This window comes from Arvicanthis niloticus, chromosome 3 (genome assembly GCF_011762505.2).
Source record: "Arvicanthis niloticus isolate mArvNil1 chromosome 3, mArvNil1.pat.X, whole genome shotgun sequence".
Lineage (NCBI taxonomy): Eukaryota > Metazoa > Chordata > Mammalia > Rodentia > Muridae > Arvicanthis > Arvicanthis niloticus.
Window position 1 is genome coordinate 121,051,608 of NC_047660.1, and position 21,261 is coordinate 121,072,868.

At 37.1% G+C, this 21,261-nt stretch overlaps 1 protein-coding gene across 2 annotated transcripts in view; it reads right to left on the bottom strand.

The window, feature by feature from the left end:
* Pard3b (par-3 family cell polarity regulator beta) overlaps positions 1–21,261 on the bottom strand; it is a 960,833-nt gene that overhangs the window by 831,359 nt on the left and 108,213 nt on the right. For both annotated transcript variants that reach the window (XR_013109510.1, XM_034497678.3), the window contains exon 2: positions 5,701–5,802. Coding sequence is in view for 1 of the 2 variants with exons in the window: in XM_034497678.3 (XP_034353569.1) it covers positions 5,701–5,802 (102 nt within the window). In the remaining variant the exon portion in view is untranslated. The remainder of the gene's footprint in view (positions 1–5,700; positions 5,803–21,261) is intronic.

The window sequence follows — 21,261 nt, forward strand, 5'->3', positions numbered from 1 at the left end:
CAGACACAAGGATCAACAGGAATACTAAACAAGTAAAACACTGGAAATATGGAACAGGTAGGAGGTACATGTAAGAAAGAAACCACAGCCTTCTTACTGTTGCCGTTTATAATGCTTCAGATGGCTAGGGGAGGCAGGTATTCCAGGAACTCATAATAAAACCTATGATTATGAGACTTGCACTTCATTCAGTACAGATGCCCATTAGCATTCACACGGGCTGGTCCCAGGATGCCCTCAGACCCCAACTTCTATGGATAGATGCCTGCATCACTAACAGGACAAGAAGTTGCACATGAGTCATATATAGCTTCTGTGTACTTTAAATCATAGGCACATTACTAAGCATAGCTAAGAGACCATAACTATTACATAAGCAGCTATTGTATTGCTCATGTGATAATGCCAAGGGAAGGTAAAGCCAGTGCATCTCAACAGCAGGGACAACTATCCTAGCCTTCCAGGTAACAACAGTAGAACAAATGTTGGAGAGAGACTGAGGACCTGTGAGGTGGGTCTGCGTACACCCTACCTCATCCGTACACATTCAGTATGGCACCATGAGGCAAACACAAGTAAAGTCAAGTGATGCTCTCTCAAATTCTTTTCTGAGTACTTCTGATTCACAGCAGGTTGAATTCAGAAATTCAGAATCTGTAAATACAGATTGCAAACCACATTCCTAGATGGGATATGCTTTAAGCAATACATTTAAAATAATGCAAATCCAATTTTTTTACTTTGATAGTTATATGCTAAATATAATATGCAATGTAACATAATAGCACCTAACAGTTACTGTCCTGAGTATTTGGCTTTAAATTGTGGCTAGATTATTTATCACACATGATATAATACAACATAAGATTACTGCATTTTTTAGCTTCAATTACCCATGAGAAAGCCATGACACAAAGAAAGGTGCTAAGTTGCTGAAAGCCATGCAGGTAAAAAAGCCAAGAAAAGAGCTAAATGTGTTCAGAATCCAATCTCTTAGCCAATGGGTTGACACAGTTTAGAGCTAAGAAGCCAACTAAACATGAGAAAATCATTCCCTAACAGTTGCCACAACTTTAGTCTGGAATTTTATTTATTAAAATTGTTATCTCTGGAAATGCAAAGACGGAGATAAATATATGAAAAATATTTTAAAAAATAAACTGTGCTCATATGATTAAAATTTTGAAAAAACCTGATGTGTTCAAATCTTAAAGACTAGAAGAAGGATATTCTATTGACAGGAGAGACAAGAGAACACAGGGCAAGTCTGTGGCAGAAGTTTGCCTGCAACAGCAGCTTTGATCAGAATGCCAAAGAGGAAATGCAAAAATGGACTCCGGAAAGAAACCAGCCATAGACATGGAGTCCAAGAGACTTCCTGGGTTCAGATACTTCCTGTTTAGGAAGATGTTAAAGTTAGCCCATAGGATTATTATACTCTGGATCTAAAATTCTATAATTTTATTACTCTATAGGCAGAAAGTCATCTTAAAACATGTACCATGGTCCTTCATAAGCAAAAGTCTTTCTTTCCTTCTGTACAAGCTTTTGCATTTCTTTCTGAAGCACTGTTCAAACCTCTAGGCACTTCATAACTTCAAGATTCCCTCAAAATGTAAAACTTTCAGAATTAAATTCACTATATTATTATTTAAGAAAATATACAATACTTTATGTTAAGGTAGAAGTACCACTAAGTGTTCAAAAATAACTCAGGATTGTAAAAAAATTATAATAATTCAGGATCTTTAAAAAAGGATTAATATAGCATCAACACTTCCCAAGCAAAACACAACATACACCAGGAATTGTCTAATCATACTCTAAAGTCACACATATCTTAATACATGAGCCATCAACTTTTCAGTCAGTAAAAGGAAGTTGAGAAATCCAAAAACATAAACAAGGTCTATGAATGTAAAGAATGTCCTTAGCCATTCATAAAAACTTCAGAGAGCACAGATATGTATTTAAAAAAAACTCAGAGAGCACAGATATGTACTCTCACTTTACTATCCACTTCAGATCTGGGATTGAGACTAAAAAGTCTAACTGTAGGAGTGTCAAATTTCAAATTGTTTTCTGAACTGGCTTCTAAGTGACTGTGCCGTCCACTAGAGGGCAAAAGAGTGCTCTCAGAAAGCAATGAGGCAGTGTGTCTGGCTTTAGGTCACTAGTTCATTCTCTGTGCACACCAGTCTCTCTTTGAATATGATATGAGATCCCCGAATGCTGAGTATGTTAGCAGACAGTGTGTTCTCATTCTAAATTTAGTCCTGCTGGCATTTTCTATTCATAATATTCATTTCTCACATAATAATATGTTGATCCAAATGTTGTGTCATATTAACCAAGTATCTTCTAATAAAACTATTTTGAGCAATTTAAATAACTTTAAAACAAATTTCATAAGATTTGTATAAAGCTATTAAAGTGTACATCAAGTTAGTTTCTTTGGTGTTTCATTACTTAATCTCAAACAATTTAGTACTTAAATCAAGACATGCATGTAAAAATATAGTAATAATAGTATCATAATATTAAAGGAGAGCAAGGGACATTTAGCACATAACTCTTTTACACTAACTCTACACTAACATTTTGTTGTTGAACGAATTGTTGAACTTGCGGATAAGGCAGACAAAAATCTTATACTATGTCTAACAAGCACCTATACCAAACACAAGAGATAAAGCTGAGCTGATTGTGTAGTACTTGAATGCAAGACAGCACATGGCATTCAAGGGTCAATGCCTAGTTGTCCAAGCCAAGAACTCCTGGCCTGCCTCCAAGCTTATCCCTTCCCATCTGTAAAACCTAGCTATAATTTTCTGTATTGGTATACTATTATGTGTGTCTGTGTGTGTGTCTGTGTGTGTGTGTGTGTCTGTGTGTGTGTGTGTTAGGGTTAGGTTAGGGTTAGGGGTTAGAGGTTAGGGATTAGGGTTAGGGTATATACATTTGTATGTATGGTTATAGAAGCAATTCAATTTTCATAAAAGTTATGTACTTTCATATTTACATATTTTTATATTGTAGTTGTCTTCTTTAACCATGCCAAGAATTCACAATGTGAGTTACTGTTTTAAAAATTTAATATTGAGTAACAAGACCATGGGATTTAGAAGTCACCTCTTTATCAAACTAAGTAAATCAATTAGAGTTTTTTCCAATTTTACATCACACCATTCCACTTCTAGTTTCTAGTCTTTATTGAACTTATTTTCCATAAGCAAAGTGATTATAGCTAACACTGCTTTTAAGTTGAAATTGTTGTTGGACTCTTGGATGCTTCATTACTTGGTTCCAGGCTGTCTATAGCCCTTGTTGCCAGTTCCCCTGCAGGTAGCCTATTCCAGGAATGCAAGTGTTATGACTTGAGCATGATTCTTCACATCCACCCAATCTTCTCTGTGCCTGTTGTCTGTCCATATTCTATCTGTGAATAAGGAGTTACCAAGTCATTTACACATAAAAGCCCAACTGTGCCTCCAGCCTTCTTGGGCAGGTTTGATATGCCACAGGACATCACAAACCATCAGCTGAAATTACTACTTACTGTGAATTGACTAAAAGTAAGAGAAACGAGTTTGGTGGGCTGTGCTTCCGGGAAAAATAAGAAAGTTTTCTTTTTCACTGATTTTCCCCTTTTTTAACAAAAGGAAGAAAATAGAGTGATTCTTCTTCAGGCAACATGAAAAGTGCAAATCCTTATCGATTGTACAGAACAATGGCAGGCTTCATGGAGAGGCATGAAAGTGCATTAAGAGGAAAGCTGAAGCTGTAGCTAACATATATGGATCCTCTGCTAGGGTTTTAACTGATTGTCTCCTTGTCTCCTTATTTAATAATGGTGTTAAGTCCCATTTAAAAAGACACACATAATAAGGCTCTTTCTGTGGCTAAGATACAAGCTACAATTTGAAAAAGCTTTGCAGAAACAGTTGAAAGAATGCATCATTGGAAAGTGCTGCATTGGACAGATCTCCGCAGGTATTGTTAACAGAATTTCCCTTCCAGAAATGGGATTTGGAAGAAGGCCAGGATGAGCTGATTTCTTCTGTCCTTTCTTAAATGTAGCATTTTCTTGTTTTGTTTTTTCTTTCTTTCTTTCTTTCTTTCTTTCTTTTTTTTTTTGTATGAACACACTGGCAGTAGAACTTCAGATGCATGCTGCCTTCATTGTTAAAAATCAAACCAAATATCTCAACTATCTCAAAGGAAGAAACTCCCAGGGAAGAAGCAGAAAGTGAACTGGGAAAAGGCAAGTGAATGGCCATCATTTGGTGTTATAAGGGGAAAATCATAAAATACTCTGTAGCTATGCACTGTGGCTCAGGCTGTAAACTCAGCACTCTGAAGGCAGAGATGGAATAATCTCTTGATCTTATGGCCAACCAAACTAGCTAAAATGAAACCACAACAAAAGAACTGTCATTAAATGCTTTACCAGATATCTTAACATAAAAAACACAGAGGAGAGCCAGGCAGTGGTGGTGCATGTGTTTAATCCCAGCACTTGGGAGGCAGAGGCCTGTAGATTTCTGAATTCGAGGACAGCCTGCTCTACAGAGTGAGTTCCAGGACAGCTGGGGCTATATAGAGAAACCTTGTCTCAAAAAACAAAAAACAAAACAAAACAAAACAAAAACAGAACAAGACAAAACAACAACAACAACAACAAAAAAAAAAAAACCACACACACACAAAGGAGGAAAGTCTAGGAGCTGACAATCTACTTAGAAACACAATTTGCTTATCAAGTGGCTGGCTACCATATAAAGTAAGTCAAGCCAAGTGTCAAAAGACATACAAATACAAAACTATGTTGCAAAGATTAATGTAAGTTTGAACACACACACACGAGAGAGAGAGAGAGAGAGAGAGAGAGAGAGAGAGAGAGAGAGAGAGAGAGAGACCACAAATAAAAATTAACCTACTATAAACAGTTCTAAGGTATAGAGAAGAAATCTTGGCAGCAGTTCCATTTCTGAGGACAACACAGTTCATATTAAACAGTGTGTTTCAATGGCAATAATCCAGGATATTGTCATGGTATAATTTCCTTTTATACCTTATCAAAGTAGGAAGAAGCAAAATTCCATTAAACTGCTACATTTGTGATGAATTATTCCCAAATAATTAACAGAATAGTTTTAAAGTTTCCTAAATACTCAACACACTAAGTGTAATGCTTTTCTTCTGTTTCAGGGTGAGGATTAGCATGAAAGACATATATACACAGAATATATATAGTGTGCCATCTATTCTGAGAAAAATCTGTACCATAGCTCTTCATGAGTCATCCATACCTCACTATATTATCCAGTGTAAAACACAAAACACATTCCAACCTCAGGCATTAAGATGAATATTTAGCAACTGTCTGGAATAAACTCTAGAGCCAACAGCAGCAGCAGCTCCAACAGCTTCTGTAGCTGACACTAATTTATTGAGATGTATTGGGAACTCTTGAGAATGAAGAGTCTGCTAATTAGGCCACCACAACAAGTTTCCAAACTTCAACAAATTTCAGGCAAACATCTGATGAAGAACTTTGATTTATGAGCTGTCCAGGTGAAAACGAAACAGATGGTATCTTTTAATAATAACTGACATACAAGTTTGTTAAGAAATCGGATGGTTTGAAAATATGCTGCTTGGTTTAGGAAAATGAAGAAAGTGTTCAGAGTCATCTACCTTATCTTTGTCTTCAACAACATCTGCTAAGACATCATCCGGATCCAGGATTCCTCCATCTGTGTATTCTAAGTGATGAATCTTCACCCAGTATCCAGGATCCTGTGGTGGAACAAGTAAATCTGATGAGTCAATCTATTTCTACCAAAGTAAGATACATTTTAAGAAAGATAATTAATCTCAATAAAGATATGGTATAATGATTGTCATGGATATGGTTTCTATTGCTGTGATAAAATACCATGGCCACAACCAATGTGAGGAGTAAACTGTTTATTTTGTCTCACAACTCTCAGGACACAATCAGTCACTGAAGGGAGTCAAGGCAGGAACTGAAACAGGACAGGAATCTGGAAGCAGGAATGGAAGCAGACTGTGAAGGAGTGCTGCTTACTGGCATGCTCCCCATAACTTGCTCAGCCTGCTTTCTTATGGCACTCAGTACTACCTGCCCAGGAGTTAGGTACCCTCAGTGAGTGGGGCTCTCCTATAATAATCAATAATCAAGAAAAAGTACTACTGGCTTCCCTACAGGCCAGAGGCATTTTTCTCTATCAAAAGTCTCTCTTCTTACATATATCTAGGTTTGTGTCAAGTTGGAATACCAATAAAATTTTTAACACAAAGCAACGGTCTTTTGTATAAATAATTGCCACTTTTACACTGTTTAACTTGAGGACTACCCATCTAATACATTTTTCTGAAATTAAATTACTATGCAAAAAATGAACTACTAACTTGAAAAACATCTCCCAACTTAAGTAATGCCAAAGTACTCTACAGAATAATTGTGACAGTATTTCCTCAACTTTAGATAGTTAAATCTGTAATATAAACTCTCCCAGCTATAACTTCAGCAAATCATAGTGGAATTGGGGGTGTGGAAGGGGTCACCACACAAATCCCTTGCCTTTTTAACTTTCCATGCTCAGTGTGCCTCCTCAGCTTCAGCACTCTAATGGAACCCAGAGCAAAGCTCCAGCTCTGTTCCCAGGTCTCCCAACATGCTAGTCTCTGGGTAGCTGTGCCCAGAGTAATATGGCATTTTCTAAACTGAGCTTATGATTTAGATTATTTCCAACAATTATTTTTAAATGCTTAGTTTAAAACACAACAGCCTGATATTAAATGCAATGATGATATTAGCTATTTCAATTATTTGTGTACTGCCTATTCCAGAAAAAGAAAATAAAGAATGCTAGCAATGAGGAAAGAATATGAACCAATGAATGAAGTGAATTCAAGTATCAGTAGAGATCTTAACGAATAGCCAAGCTAAAACTAACTTTGGTTCTATGATTCTTAGAAGGCATTAAGCTAAGAAAAAAAGAAAAACTTGGTAAAGTAACAAATTCCAGTTTCTAAAAAGAGATGAAAATCCTCCTAGGATGAAGCTTTAAGCCTTATCAAATGAATCTTTATTAAGAGTAGGAGCTAACAGAACCCACAGAATACAATTGTGAGTTTACAAAAGCTAATAGAAATGACTGCAATACAGCTTTCCCTGTGACCCCTGGTGAAAAGCTTGGGCTTGCTAGCAAATAATAATCTTTAAGACATCCATATGGAGGTTGACTGAGGTGAGGCCTAAGTACACAACTTTACAACAATGCAGCATGAAAGAATTCAATGATAGACTTAAAAATCTGAAGCAATTCTCCTTGCCTAAGCTTAAACCATCTCAAAATTATGTTATTTTTTAGATAGAGTATCTGAAGGGCAATTCCAGGAAGAATAAGACTTTCATTTGCTTCTATTCTAGGATTGTCAGTGTAAAAGCTAATGACTTATTAGATACCTACCTCCACTGCCCAGATGAGAAGCCAAAGTTATGAGCGGTAAGAACACAGTCAGTTAAGCAAAGCACAGAATACCTATATCTCAAACCCATAACCAGAGACTTGGGCCAGCTCAAAGCAATTGTGTTAGCAATAATAAGCTAAATGCAGAAAGTCAGACTCCAGACAGAGTACTCCGGATCTGTAAACACAATACAATACTACCTGACTACTTCAGATCCCTAGAAACCTGCAGAGGTTAAAAACTAATACAGCTAGGCCACAACCAACACTCTTCTCCACCTAGGCACACCACCCAGGAAACTGTTTTATACAGCCTGCTTAGGGAAAAAGTCCAAGTTAATTAACTGCACTAAGTTGATTTTTTAAAAAATATTATATTGTTGAAATATACTTATGTGGTCTAGTTTGCTTGTTGTTGCTATGATAGACTTTGACAAAAAGCAACCTAGAACAGTGAAAAGTTTAGCTGGTTTACAGGCCTTCATCATCTAGAGAAGCTGGGGTAGGAACCTGGAGGCAAGCCAAGGTCAAGAAAGAATGCTGCTCACTGGCTTGCTCCTCTACTTACAAGCAGCTACCTCTCTCCCTCTCTCTCTCTCTCTCTCTCTCTCTCTCTCTCTCTCTCCCCTCTCTCTCTCTCTCTCTCTCTCTCTCTCTTCTTTCTTTCTTTTTTAAATTGAATATTTTATTTATTTACATTTCAGATGTTATCCCCTTTCCCCATTCCCTTCCCCAGAAACCTCTTATCCCGTCCCCCTCCTGCTACTTCTATGAGAATGTGCCCCCACCTATCCACCCACTCCCCCCTTCCTGCCCTCGAATTTCCACACACTGGGGCATGGGGCATCCAGCCTTCACAGGACCAAGGACCTCCTCTCCTACCAATGCCTGACACTGCCATCCTCCACTGCATATACAGCTGGAGCCATGGGTCCCTCCAAGCATGTCCTCAGGCTGGCGGTTTAGACCCTGGAAGCTCTGGTTGGTTGGTGTTGTCACTCTTCCAATGAAGAGACTTCAGCCCCTTTAGTCTTCTCTCTACCTCCTCCTTTGGGGACCCCATGATCAATGGTTAGCTGCAAGCATCTGCCTCTGGCAGAGCCTCTCAGGAGACAGATATATCAGGCTCCAGTCAGCATGCACATCCTGGTATCCACGACCATGCCTACATATGATGACTGCACATGGGCTGGATCCCCAGGTAGAGCAGCCTCCAGACAGCCCCTCCTCCAGGCTGCCCACTCTCCCTACCTATTCAATATAGTACTTAAAGTCTTAGCCAGAGCAATTAGACAACAAAAGGAGGTCAAAGGGATACAAATAGGAAAGGAAAAAGTCAAATATTACTATTGTTAGATGATATGGTAATATACTTAAGTAACCCCAAAACTTCCACCAGAGAACTCCTAAATATGATAAACAACTTCAGCAAAGTGGTTGGATATAAAATTAACTCAAACAAATCTCAAAAAAAAAAAGCCTTCCTGTACTCAAAGGATAAACAGGCTGAGAAAGAAATTAGGGAAATGACACTCTTCACAATAGTCACAAATAATATAAAATACCTTGGTGTGAATCTAACCAAGCAAGTGAAAGATCTGTATGACAAGAACTTCAAGTCTCTGAAGAAAGAAATTGAAGAAGATCTCAGAAGATGGAAAGATCTCCCATGCTCATGGATTGGCAGGAATAATATAGTAAAAATGGCCATCTTGCCAAAAGCAATCTACAGATCCAATACAATCCCCATCAAAATTGCAACTCAATTATTCAGAGGTAGAAAGAACAATTTTCAAATTCTCAACAATAAAAGAACATCTGGGGGAATCACCATCCCTGACTTCAACCTGTACTACAGACCAATAGTGATAAAAACTGCATGGTATTGGTACAGAGACAGGCAAGAAGGTCAGTGGAATAGAATTGAAGAGGCAGCTACCTTTCTTATACAGCCCATGCACATCTGTCCAGACTAGCAGTGAGCACAGTGAGCTGGGCCAACCGACTTCAATTAGCAATCATTCAAATGCCCTCCAGACCTGCCAATCTCATCTAAACAATCCTCAGTTAAGGTTCCTTCTTCTTAGATGTCTCTAGTTTGTGTTGTTAACAACAACTAACCAGTGTGCCATAATTGTAAAAAGGGAAGCATTCTGAAAGTGTCTCTTTAAATAGTACTACTTAAAAGAAGACTATTGGTTTCTTTTCCCTTGGGTTCAGTTTGTAAGAGTAGGCCATATAACCCATAACTAGACAATCATCCTTAGCAACTACCAGACACTTCTTGCGAGTATACCTTTTTTTTGTATACCTTACTTCTTGCGAGAGGTATACAAAAAAAAAAAAAAGCTAAGTTCTGATTTAAAATAAGAAAAAATTTAAACAACAACAATCAAACAAGCAAAAAACCATTAAGTAGGATTTCTTATCATTAAAACAAAAATGGCTGACAAATGGCAGCAGGAAGAGGGTGCAAAGTCACACAGTGCTCCTTCCATGGAAACTGTTACAGAATCTAAGGCCAGCAGGAAACCAAAACATAGGACTAACACACTTCAACTGATGGAGAGAGGATAGATATAAATTGAGATTTTTCAAGTAGTTGGATATATCTGTTATCATTTAACAAAAACAATGTGAAAAAATAGTACCGAACTTTTAATGAAAAGATGCAATTTTAGATCACTATCCCACATTGATTCAGTCATTTTACACATACACAACAACAACAGAAAAATGAGGCTGCTGAGGGGGGCAATCAGGTAAAAGCATTTGCTGTGCAAGCGTTACAACCTAGTTCTGCTCATGGTAACATGGTAAACATGGTAGTTTTACCATGTTTACATGGTAAAAGGAGGGAACTGTATTCTGAAACTGTCTTCTGACTACACCTGTGTCATGGCAAGCATTCTCTCTCTCTGTCTGCCTCTCTCGCCTCACTTTGTATGTATCTCTCTTTAACACACACACACACACACACACACACACACACAATTTAAAAAAAAAAAAAAAGGAGTAAGCTTGTCTGCTCCCACATCTAACCCTGGGGAAAAACAGGCAAGCCATAAAACAGCAGTCTCAGGTGAGTACTTAATACATTCAAGGTGGGAGAATCAATAAACAGGAACGTAGCAAACATGGGTCTGTCTCTGGCATTCATCTCTGCTTTCCATAGATCACTTTAAGAGTATGGATTCAGAATTAGCAGCCAACAGCCATCGTAATTCACTCTGACCCTTTTATGAATGTCAACATTTCAACCATTACATTGCAGTCAACGTTTTGTATTTTGTTTGCATGGTTTTATTACCATCAGAAAAAACCAATCAAATATAAAAAGATTCACACATGGTTCACAATTGATCCCTTGAGTCACTTTAATGTAGTTTTTTCATGATCATGACATTTAGTTTACATTCATGTAGTACATGTATCTGTAACAAATATAAATAGTATTTTAAAATAGTTCTGTGCATGTGCTCATTTTGCAATCCAATAAATCTTATTATCTATCCTCCAGGGATCATTAAAGTAATGAAAACCAACATATTATATGTTGTACTTTCTTTACTTCGAATAATACACAGTTAATGTAAATCTTCCTGGAATTTGAAACTAAAATAAGACAGTCTACAGGGATAAATTTGAGAAACTTGGATAAAAATATTAATTAAAGGAACAAGATAGTAAAATAATCAAATACAGAAATTGTTTTAAACATGTATTGACATTAATAAAGAACGTTCACTGGGGATATATGACATAAAATTTGACTTAGGCTTTAAAAACTATATTAATCTAAGAATAAAAGACCTATAATTTCCAATGTGCAATGCCTACAGCAGTAGATTGGCAAGCCAGGTGCTGAAATTCTGGAAAATTGTTCCAGGGAACAAAATATAGGAGATACATGCAGGTCTCTAAGTCAAGACTTAGAAATAGAAGAAAAGAAAACCGTTTGCAGTGACATGAAGTTTGAAGGAGAAAAGCCCCAAATGAAAAGCCAGTAACTGAAGGACCACACTGAACCTGAACTCTGTGTTACTGACAAAGCTCAGCAATGCACCTGGGCTTCTGGTGGCTTAAATTGTCACTGGAACTATCATAGCCATGGAATGCAAAGCCAACTGTAGGGTTAAAGTTAATGAAAAATAAAGAAAAGAAACAAAATTCTCTTTGTGGAACTTTTCAGATTTCATGGCATGAATTCACAAATGAAATTTCACTGTTTTAATGCCACAGTTACTGGTGGCTAGGCACTATAGTTACCAGGTGTTTTATATGATTAACTCATCTAGCCTCAACTATCCTCCTAAAATACTTATTAGTCCATTTTACAGATAAGGCAACAGAAGTGAACTGCCTTATTCAAGGTCAGCAACTCCATAAACACAAGAATCAAATGTTTTTCTTTATATGTAGAAAATGTATGAGGTTATATACTCAGTATATATGTTTGTATGACAATTTTAAAAGCATCTTTTAAAGAATGTATGTTTTAGAACGACTTTACAAGAAACAATTGCATAGGACTCAGGTGGAGAAATGGGTCTTTCCCCATTTGAATATACGTGCATAGACTAAAGTTATTGCACTGGACTTCAGCCGACCCACCCTTAGTAACCAGGGCGGCTCCAAGGTCTTTTGTACCAGGTACTATTGCAGAGGTCAAAGTCTAGAGGAGACAGTGGGTACTAACAGAAGGCCCCAAATTCATTGTTTCAGTTTGTCTGAACAGAAGTGAGAGAGGCAAGTGGGAAAAGCTTTTAAACAGAATTCCTAGTCATGAGAATGCAGGAATTGGACAACTGTGTAAAGAAAGTATAGAGAGTGAGTTTGGGGAATCAGAAATTGGGAGGAGAATTATGAAAATGTATATATACAAAAACAGCACTTCTAGCATAACATTTTGAGGTCATTCTCCTCTCCATTCAAAGGCCAGATGAGAGAAAGCTGCTTTGCAGGGCACTCAGGGAAAAGAAAGGGTGGGACAGGTCTGGGAAGGAGGATGAACCCAGAGCAAGAGAAACCAGAAACCAGGTCCATGTAAGCTTAGGAAGGCAGCCCAGGCTCCAAGCACTGACATCTGTCAGGGTAGAGCTCAGGCACAAAAAAAAGTGGAGCATATGAAGATCCTGTGATCCACAAGGCAGTAGTGCATACAAAGGGTGTTGTGTTGTAATTCATCCCTAATTGCCTTCTAAGCATGCCTTTATTTTCCCAGAATAAATTATCCAACTGCAAACTTCAGAAGAAAGCCAAATAGAATGACAGTGCTGACTCAATATTCATACACTATGCTTCTGAAGAATTCACAAATATGAAGGTGCAATGGGTTTCATTATGGGTTCAAAGTAATACCTGGTGAATGTAACAAGACACTTAATCTCACATTATAAAAACAGGAAGCATGTGAGTAAGTACTTCAGTGATCGTACTTTCAGCTCAAAATTCTATAATCTTATCAAAAGAGATACAGTCTTACTAGTATCAGGCACAAGAGACACTAGGGAAGAATTGTTACTAAAGACAGCGAAGGATTTTTCATTAGTGTAAAGATTCAATCCAGCAAGAAGATAAGGCCCCTTACCCTGTATATACTCAACAGCATTGCTGCAGTGAACATCCTGCCAAGGGACAGAAAGATCATACCATGCACAATACATGCAAAGTTGGAAACTCCTCATAGAAGATGAGAAAACTCAGAGAATTGTTTAAATACAATTAACATATTAAACCCAATTCTTTATTTTATATATAATAACATCAAATGATTTTCTATTATAATGAAACCAAAACAGCTCAGAAAACACATTTTGACAAGTGCTCATGGGACATTCACTAAACTCATTAAATTTGTATTTTTTTAATTGATATTATTCCCTCTCCTCCTTCCAGCCCTTCCCAGTTATACTCCCTCAAACCCCATCCATGCCTCCCAATTCTCAAGTTGATAGCCTTTTTCTTTGATTATTGCTACATATGTAAGTAAGTATGTATGTATGTGTATGCAAAAACTACATATGTATGCACATGGTTTCAGGGCTCATCATTCTTCACTGGACAACGAACAAGGTGGCTCATCCCTGGGAGAGGTGACTCCCAGCAGTCACTAATTGGCTTCATTGTAGTTTTTATCTCCTGGATACATATGGAAAAGCCTTAAATACATTAAAATCAAATTCAGTGATTTAAATAAAAATCATATCTTATCAGATAGGATTTATTATCGTAATTTAAGAGTTTTAAAAAATGTAAATGTCAGGCTAATGGACTGGATACATAAACAGGACCCAGCATTTTGCTGCATACAGGAAACCCACCTCAGTGCAAAGATAGACTATACCTTAGAGTAAAAGGCTGGAAAACAATTTTTCAAGCAAATGGTCCTAAGAAACAATCTGGAGTAGCCATTCTAAAATCTCCAGCCCGAGAACACAAAGGGGAGGGGGACTCATGGCTCCACCTGTATAGGTAGTTGAGGGTGGCCTTGCCAGGCATCAGTGGAAGTGGACAGCCTTGGTACCCGAAAGTTTGGATTCCCTAGTGTTGGGGAATTGCAAGAGCAGGGAGGCAGGAATGAGAGGATGGTGGGAGCACACCCTCATAGTAATTGGAGTAGGGGAATGGGGTAAGGGGTTAGGCATCAGTGGAAGTGGAGGGCCTAGGTGCCCGAAAGTTTGGATTCCCTGATGTTGGGAAATTTGAGAGCAGGAAGGCAAAAATGGGAGGATGGTGGGAGTACACCCTCATAGAAACTCCCAGAATTATATGGATTAGACATGACAGAGGCAGGCCGCTAGAAGACTAGATTCCAGAATTCAAACAAACAATTATCTTGATACTAAAATTTGTTTTGAGAATTGTATATTGCAGAATACATAGCCTTGGTGTATCTACTCATCCGGCAAGCTGAGCAGACCTGCTCAAATCTCTGATGTCCTGGAATTCTAGCTGGATGCAGTGAAGACACAGTGTCAGAGGCTTATCAATTTACTCTTCCCCCAACCCCTCTTCTAATATCTCAACACCCATAATCAGCTTGAACAAGTTAATGAAGAGTCGGCGCCCCTATTCCCTGGGCTTGAGGACTGAGGTGGTTAATATTGGGCTGTCTTTCTAGGGAAAAGTAGTGGTTTTGGTGGAACAGGGAGGATTAGCTAGGATTTATTGCACAGCCATAACCTACTGGTAGAAATATGTATAATTGTTATTAAGATGAAGTTATAATTTCTTAAATGGTACAAAATTTACTTTGATTTCAAATTTAAGGTTTTTATTGGTACGAGCTTCTTATTAAAATGAAAGTGAGATGAATACTGTTACTATCATAGGCATTGCGCCTGTATAACACATTTAGGAATACAAGGCTTAGGCCCAGGCCTTCTTTAATTTTTTTAACTTTTTTGAGATGGTTAGCCTGTGAGTTAAGGGCCTATAGCAAATTCGTGGCTTTGAGTTTATTGTTAGGGTGTTTTCTAAATTTTCTTTAGAAATAGCTGAGAGGAGTTAACAGACAAACAGTTCAGATTGCCTTACATAAATAGTTGGTTTTCAAAACATCAGAAATCCACAGAATTGACATTATAAACATTTCTGTATTAATGTTCATTTTGATTGGAGACCTGTCTGCTCCTGACAGCTTCCTGTCTTGGATTCTAAGAAGAAATTGAGCATCTTTGGAGTTATTCCAATTGTGGTGAGTCAGCCACTAGGCAAGAATTGCCTCTTTTCATCCACAGACAAATCACTGTCCAGAAAAGGACACACTTGCAGAATAGTCGACTGATTATATCTGCTAATACAGAGTAATCAGCCCTTAATAATTCTGCATCACTAGGTCTGTCAGATGATCCTGGGCCAGAAGGCTGAAGATCAGATGCTCCAATGTTCTGTAGTATAAGGACTGTCCAGGTGTTCAGCCGTCTCTATAAATTGGCTATGATTTAGAAGCTATGCTTTGTGCTTCCCATAATTTCAGTTAACTCAGTCATTCTGGATTTCTGATGGGGTTGAAAACTTATGGTCTCATAGCCAATCCTTGCTATTTATTTTGAGAGAAAAGATTTGAGAGGATGGTTTTCAGCTGACATTCATTCTAAAGCCAAGAAAAAAAAAAGCCAGGTTCAGAACTAAGTCTTTTATTTAGGAGAGATGACAGAGGTTCTGCTTAGTCAACTTAGGTCTATCTTGCACCTTACTGACATAAATTGGTATAGTTATGCTCTAACTGTATTTTGAGAGAAAAGTTTTATTTTAACAGGAAGGGTAATATGTAGGAGGAGCTAAGGTGGGAGGAGTACGGAGAGCAGGAGTAAGGAGAGAAGGAGGAGAAGGAGAGGAGGAGCTAGGTGATGAGAGATAAAGACTGATGGGGGCCAGACATGGAGACAGATGTTCACATGCCTCCGCCAGTCAAAGATAGTTGATATATCTAGGTTGGGTATTAGGTTACACTTCTGATTGATATTGAGCATTACCAAATTTATAAAGTCATTGGTTAACATTAAAAACATTGTATAAAAGCAAAAAGGAGAAGGGGGTATGGGATAGGGGTTTTCTAGGGAAGGGAAATGGGAAAAGGGGATGGCATCTGAAATGTAAATAAAATATCCAATAAGAAAAACAAAAAAACAAACAAAGAAAAAAAATAAAGACAGAGATGAAAGTAAAAAAAAAAAAATGTAAATATCAACCATGGTCATTTAGATAACTAATATGTAAAAGTTAGTATAACCCTAATGATCACCCCCAATGAATTCAGAAAAAGAATTTTCAGATATCCCAACGATTCAGAACAAAATATTGTAGCAGTGATCTTCTGAGCCTTGGGAGGAGGTTGCATGATATAGATGTCCCATGTGTTGGTTACTGGCAATTGTTGGGGAGGAAAATTCGTTTTCTTTAACAGTGTGTGCCCTAGTAGATCTAACATGCTCCAGAGGATGGCCACATACCCAAGATGACATTAACAGCACTGATTTGACAAAATACACTTTAAAAAAAATGAATGAGGACAGGAAGTTAAGTATGTATGGAATGGAGGATGGATTTGAAAGGAGATGGGAGAAGATAAATATGACCAAAATACAGTGAATAAAATTCTTGAAAAATTAATAAAAATATTCTTTAAATATTGTAGCAAAATTGAAAACCAGTTACCAAAAAAATCAGTAAAGGAAAAATAATTAAATATAAAAATATTTATTATAGCATTTATAATAACATCAGAATTTTTAATGATAGTATTTATAATAGTATCAAAACATTTAAATAACATTTATAATAACATCAAAAATCAAATGTTAAAATTATTCTAACTTATATGTCAACACATTTCTGCTTAAGATTATAAAACTTTAGGACAAAATAAATAAAACTCTCATAAACTAGGAAAAAAACTAAGATAATTTTGCTCAAATTAGGCAAAGTTAGGGTTAAGGTCTGGAATCTGAGGAAACAGAACTACTAGAAGTATAGCCCATTGAAGTGCCCATGTGTAGTTACCCTGGAAAGGTGGCATATAAACATAAATGTTCCATTAAGCTGAACATACACTGGCTTAGTTTTGTTGCCTACCATTGTGATAAAATACCCTGCAAAGGCAATTTGAGAGAGAAATAATCTTGCTCACAATTCCAGGTGACAATCCACCATTGTAGGGAATTCCAGGCAGTCAGAATCAGTCACATCACATCCCTAGTCAAGGGCAGAGAAGCATGAGCCAAGCCATGCATGCCAGTGCCCAGTTTGTTCTCTTCATTTAATGCAGGGCTCAGCCCAGGAAATACCATGGTCCACTTTCAGGGTGGGTCATCCCTCTCAAATAAGCCAATTAAGAGAATCCAGGCATGAACACAGGCCAACCTAATCTAGATAATCCATCACTGAAACTTCTTTCCAAACTTCTTTCCAAGCTCCTAAAGTATATCAGGTTGAAATTTAAAATCAGCCAGGAATGGTTGGCACATGCCTTTTATCTCAGAATTTGGGAGACAGAAGCAGGCAGATCTTTGAGTTCAAGGCCTTCCTGCTACAGATAGTGAGTTCCAAGATAGCTTGAATCATGTAGAGACCCTGTCTCAAACACCCAAACTAAATAAATAATATAAAGAATTAAAATCAGCCATCACATAAAATTACCAATTACTTTAGCCATTCTATTTCTCAAACCAAAATGAGAATACAAAGTTGTCAAAAGCCATGTATTCAGGCTCTGAGCAGAACTATTCCTGCTCTTAAAACTCAAGATGTAAAGCCAATACTCCTCACAGCAGAACAGATAGCAGGATGCACTTCAAAGGATTCCTATACATGAGCAAGAATGACAAACCACAAGCTCATTCAACAGCATGAATGATCAACACAAAATAGGGCCATGCAGATGTAGGCAAATCACTTTTTGAAAGTGCTTCTGTATGATTTTATGCACAGTATGTTCAAGGTTGTCATAATTATTTCGCAACACAAAACAAGCTGAAGGACAGTCGTGAAAAGAGAAACAAGGGGCTTCATGGACCACATGCTATTTTTTTGATCTCTGTGTTACTCTTCATTTACTTGTACATTTTCCTACAGGTGTGCTACATTTCTAAGAGATCTGAATAAAATATAAACAATTTTTTGTGCTTCAAAACTGTGCCTTCTTTTTTCAAATGACATATTTAATGGATCCCTTCACAGATTACACTTCTGCTGATTAAAAAAATAAAAATCAGAAGGCTGTTCAGAATGGCAGTTTAAATTTCCAGGAAAAGAATCTTAAACAAACCATAGGAATGTAGACATTGTGGAAGATGGAAGGCTCGGTGATCCTACCAACAAAACATGTGGCTCACTGACCACCAGGTCCCTCAGATACCTAGCATATACAAAGCTAGATCAGACAACAAAACACTTAAATGAGCCATCCTTTAAATAAATCTGTTAAAATGATTATAGCTACTGTACTGTCTCAGACTACGACATTAGTACTATTTCCAGAATACAGCAAGGACCAGTCTAAGCAGGTGATGATATGGCCACACTACACTTAAAATATTTTGTCAAATTTTAAGAAATTTTAAGAAACGATCACTAACCAGCGAACATGACAGTAATCATGGTGATTAAAAGCCTGTAAATACATTTATAATGAACAAGCTGAACAAAGTTCACTTAAATTAGAAGACAAAAAGGGAAATACTTTGTTATTTTGAAAATAAAAGTAGCTTTATGAGGCTCTGGGTGTTTACAGGATAGGTAAGGCGGAAATGCTTACTAAAATTACTTCTGAATATCCCTGAAGGAGATGCCGTATTGAAAACACACTTTCTCTCAATAAGACAAAGATTGTAATTCCCTTTATCCAGGATTGGAGGATATTACTCATCATTTTGTTCAGATGTGCACCAGATTGTTGGGATTATGGTGGAGAACAGAGTAAAAGGGGGGGGGTGTGAGAGGATATGTGTGAATCAATATCTCTTCCAATTTTCATCCCTACAGCTCCTAAAACACCAGAAAGGGCTTTGAATCCACAGTTAGAGAAATTTCTTGAAATAAGCAATCTCTGTAATAAAAATCTAATGGATTCAGTAGATCAGGCTAACGGCAGACTCACAAGTGTATCTTTAAGGAGGAAATCTGGAAGCACAACATACTTCAAAATTGTCAATCTGTCAGTTATTCAAGTGTCTTACTAAAAGCCCTAAAATTTCATTAATCTATATACAAATTTAAGAGAATTTGAGAATTTTGCTGGTTAGAGATTCATTTTATATGTGATTGTTTCTCACTCTAGAAGAACCAAATCATCCCCCTGCAGCTACAGGCTTGCAAAATTCAACTAATAAATTCCTCAGTTCAAAACGTAGGAATCACTGGCTACTGAACATTAAAAGGCCCTTCTAGCCTCTCACCTAACAGGAATATAGAATACACAAGGTTTAAGCCACAGAAATGGTAGGCGTTACCTTGTGATATATAATTTTAAACAAAAATGATTTCAATATAACAATAACAATTCCGGGGAACCTTATCTTATCTCATAAAATAAGTTTTTCTTATTTTATTTTTAATTAGAAAGGAAAATGCTTTAAAATTCAAGATATATAATTTGTATTTTAGTTCATATATTCAGTAAATATTAAGAAAAATATCAACTATTTCATGTCTTTTTTAAATTCAACTTTATATTAATAAAATCAGGAGTTTTATACTGTTGCTGAATAGTTTTGTTTTATCTGTGATTAACCTAAGCATATGTGAGGAATTAGAGATCTAAATATATAGATGGCACATTTTTGTAAAATAAAGAACATTTCTAATTATTTACAAATCTACTCCCCATAACTTCATACGCATTCAGAATCTTCATAAGAATTCTGAAATGCCTTTCCCTATAGATCCTGAAAAGACGGTCATTCTCAACACATAAATGTATGGGTTTTCTATAAGCCAACAAGTTTAAATACAGTGTAATCTTAAAGCCAAAGTTATAAAACAAAATTCAAACCTAGAACATCTGAAATTAACAAAATTCATATGTATTTAATTAATACACTTTTTATTTCCAATAGGAACAGTTTTTAAAACATTACTAACTTACTAACACTGAAAATCAACAACTCAAAATAATTTGAAAGAAAACAGCTGATTCTTAAAAAACAAAAAAAAAAACATGGTTCCCATTGTTTGTTTCCAATGAAGTTTTATAGTCCAGAGCTATGAGTGCCAAGTTTTAGAAACGTGTGTGGTCCAGAGGAATGTGAAGTCTATAGCCATGGAATGAAAGCAGCCATCCCACCAATGAAAGGAAGAGAAGAGTAAGTTTTAAAATAGTGCACCCAACATAAAACCCTAAAGAGTATCTGATCAATAATGAATTTTAACAATGAATTTGAAGATACAAATCCATACAACTCATAGTTTATTTCAGGTAGCCACTTAAACACAAAGTTTCTGATCTGGGAATAACAACTTCATACACTAACTCCAAAGAATACCTTTGAATGATACTGCTTCCCACATGTGTTTGTATCTCTGTACACACTAATGAATACGATGGTTTAAAACATTCAATAGGCAACAGCCCAGGCCTCTGGCTTTCTATTTGGAAACAGCTTTATACCCACAGCTCTGGAGAGATTAAAACCTAGAATACAGAGCTTTCCTCTGTAACAGCAGAGGTAGTTCTGACTGTGTTATACAGTAGGTTAACTGAAGACAAACAAACAAATCCCAACTTTTAGCCTCTTGAACTCTGTTTATAAACAATCTTTTTAGCACGCCATCAATAAAGAAAGTGAGGGTTGTCTGTATTAAGGATAACATTGCTTGCTACTGTTAGCTTATTTCTCCTGGGACAAGGTCATTTCCCTAGAATGTTCCAGACTGTTCACAGGTATAGCTAAGGGGGACCAACAAGCACAGAAGAGGGAGCAGGTAGAGCTGAGTTCAACCATCCATTCTCAGACACTTCCCAGTCTACAGCCGGCACCCTAAGAGCAGTTATTCTCCTTTCCTTACCTGGTCACTTTTACGTTTCCAACTCCCCAAACTAGAACACGGGCTTCTTTGATTCAGAAATCTCAATCATCCCCTTCACTCCCTTATTCCAGCCCCAAACCTATGTCTGATCCTGTGTACTTATCATAGAGAAAACAGAAGAGAGCTAACAGGCCAACAGCATGAGGGAACTGTGCAGAAAGCCATCTCTCTATACCTTGTGCAAGCTCAGGTAGCATGACCTAGAGCTTTTCATACTGTCACTGGAAGC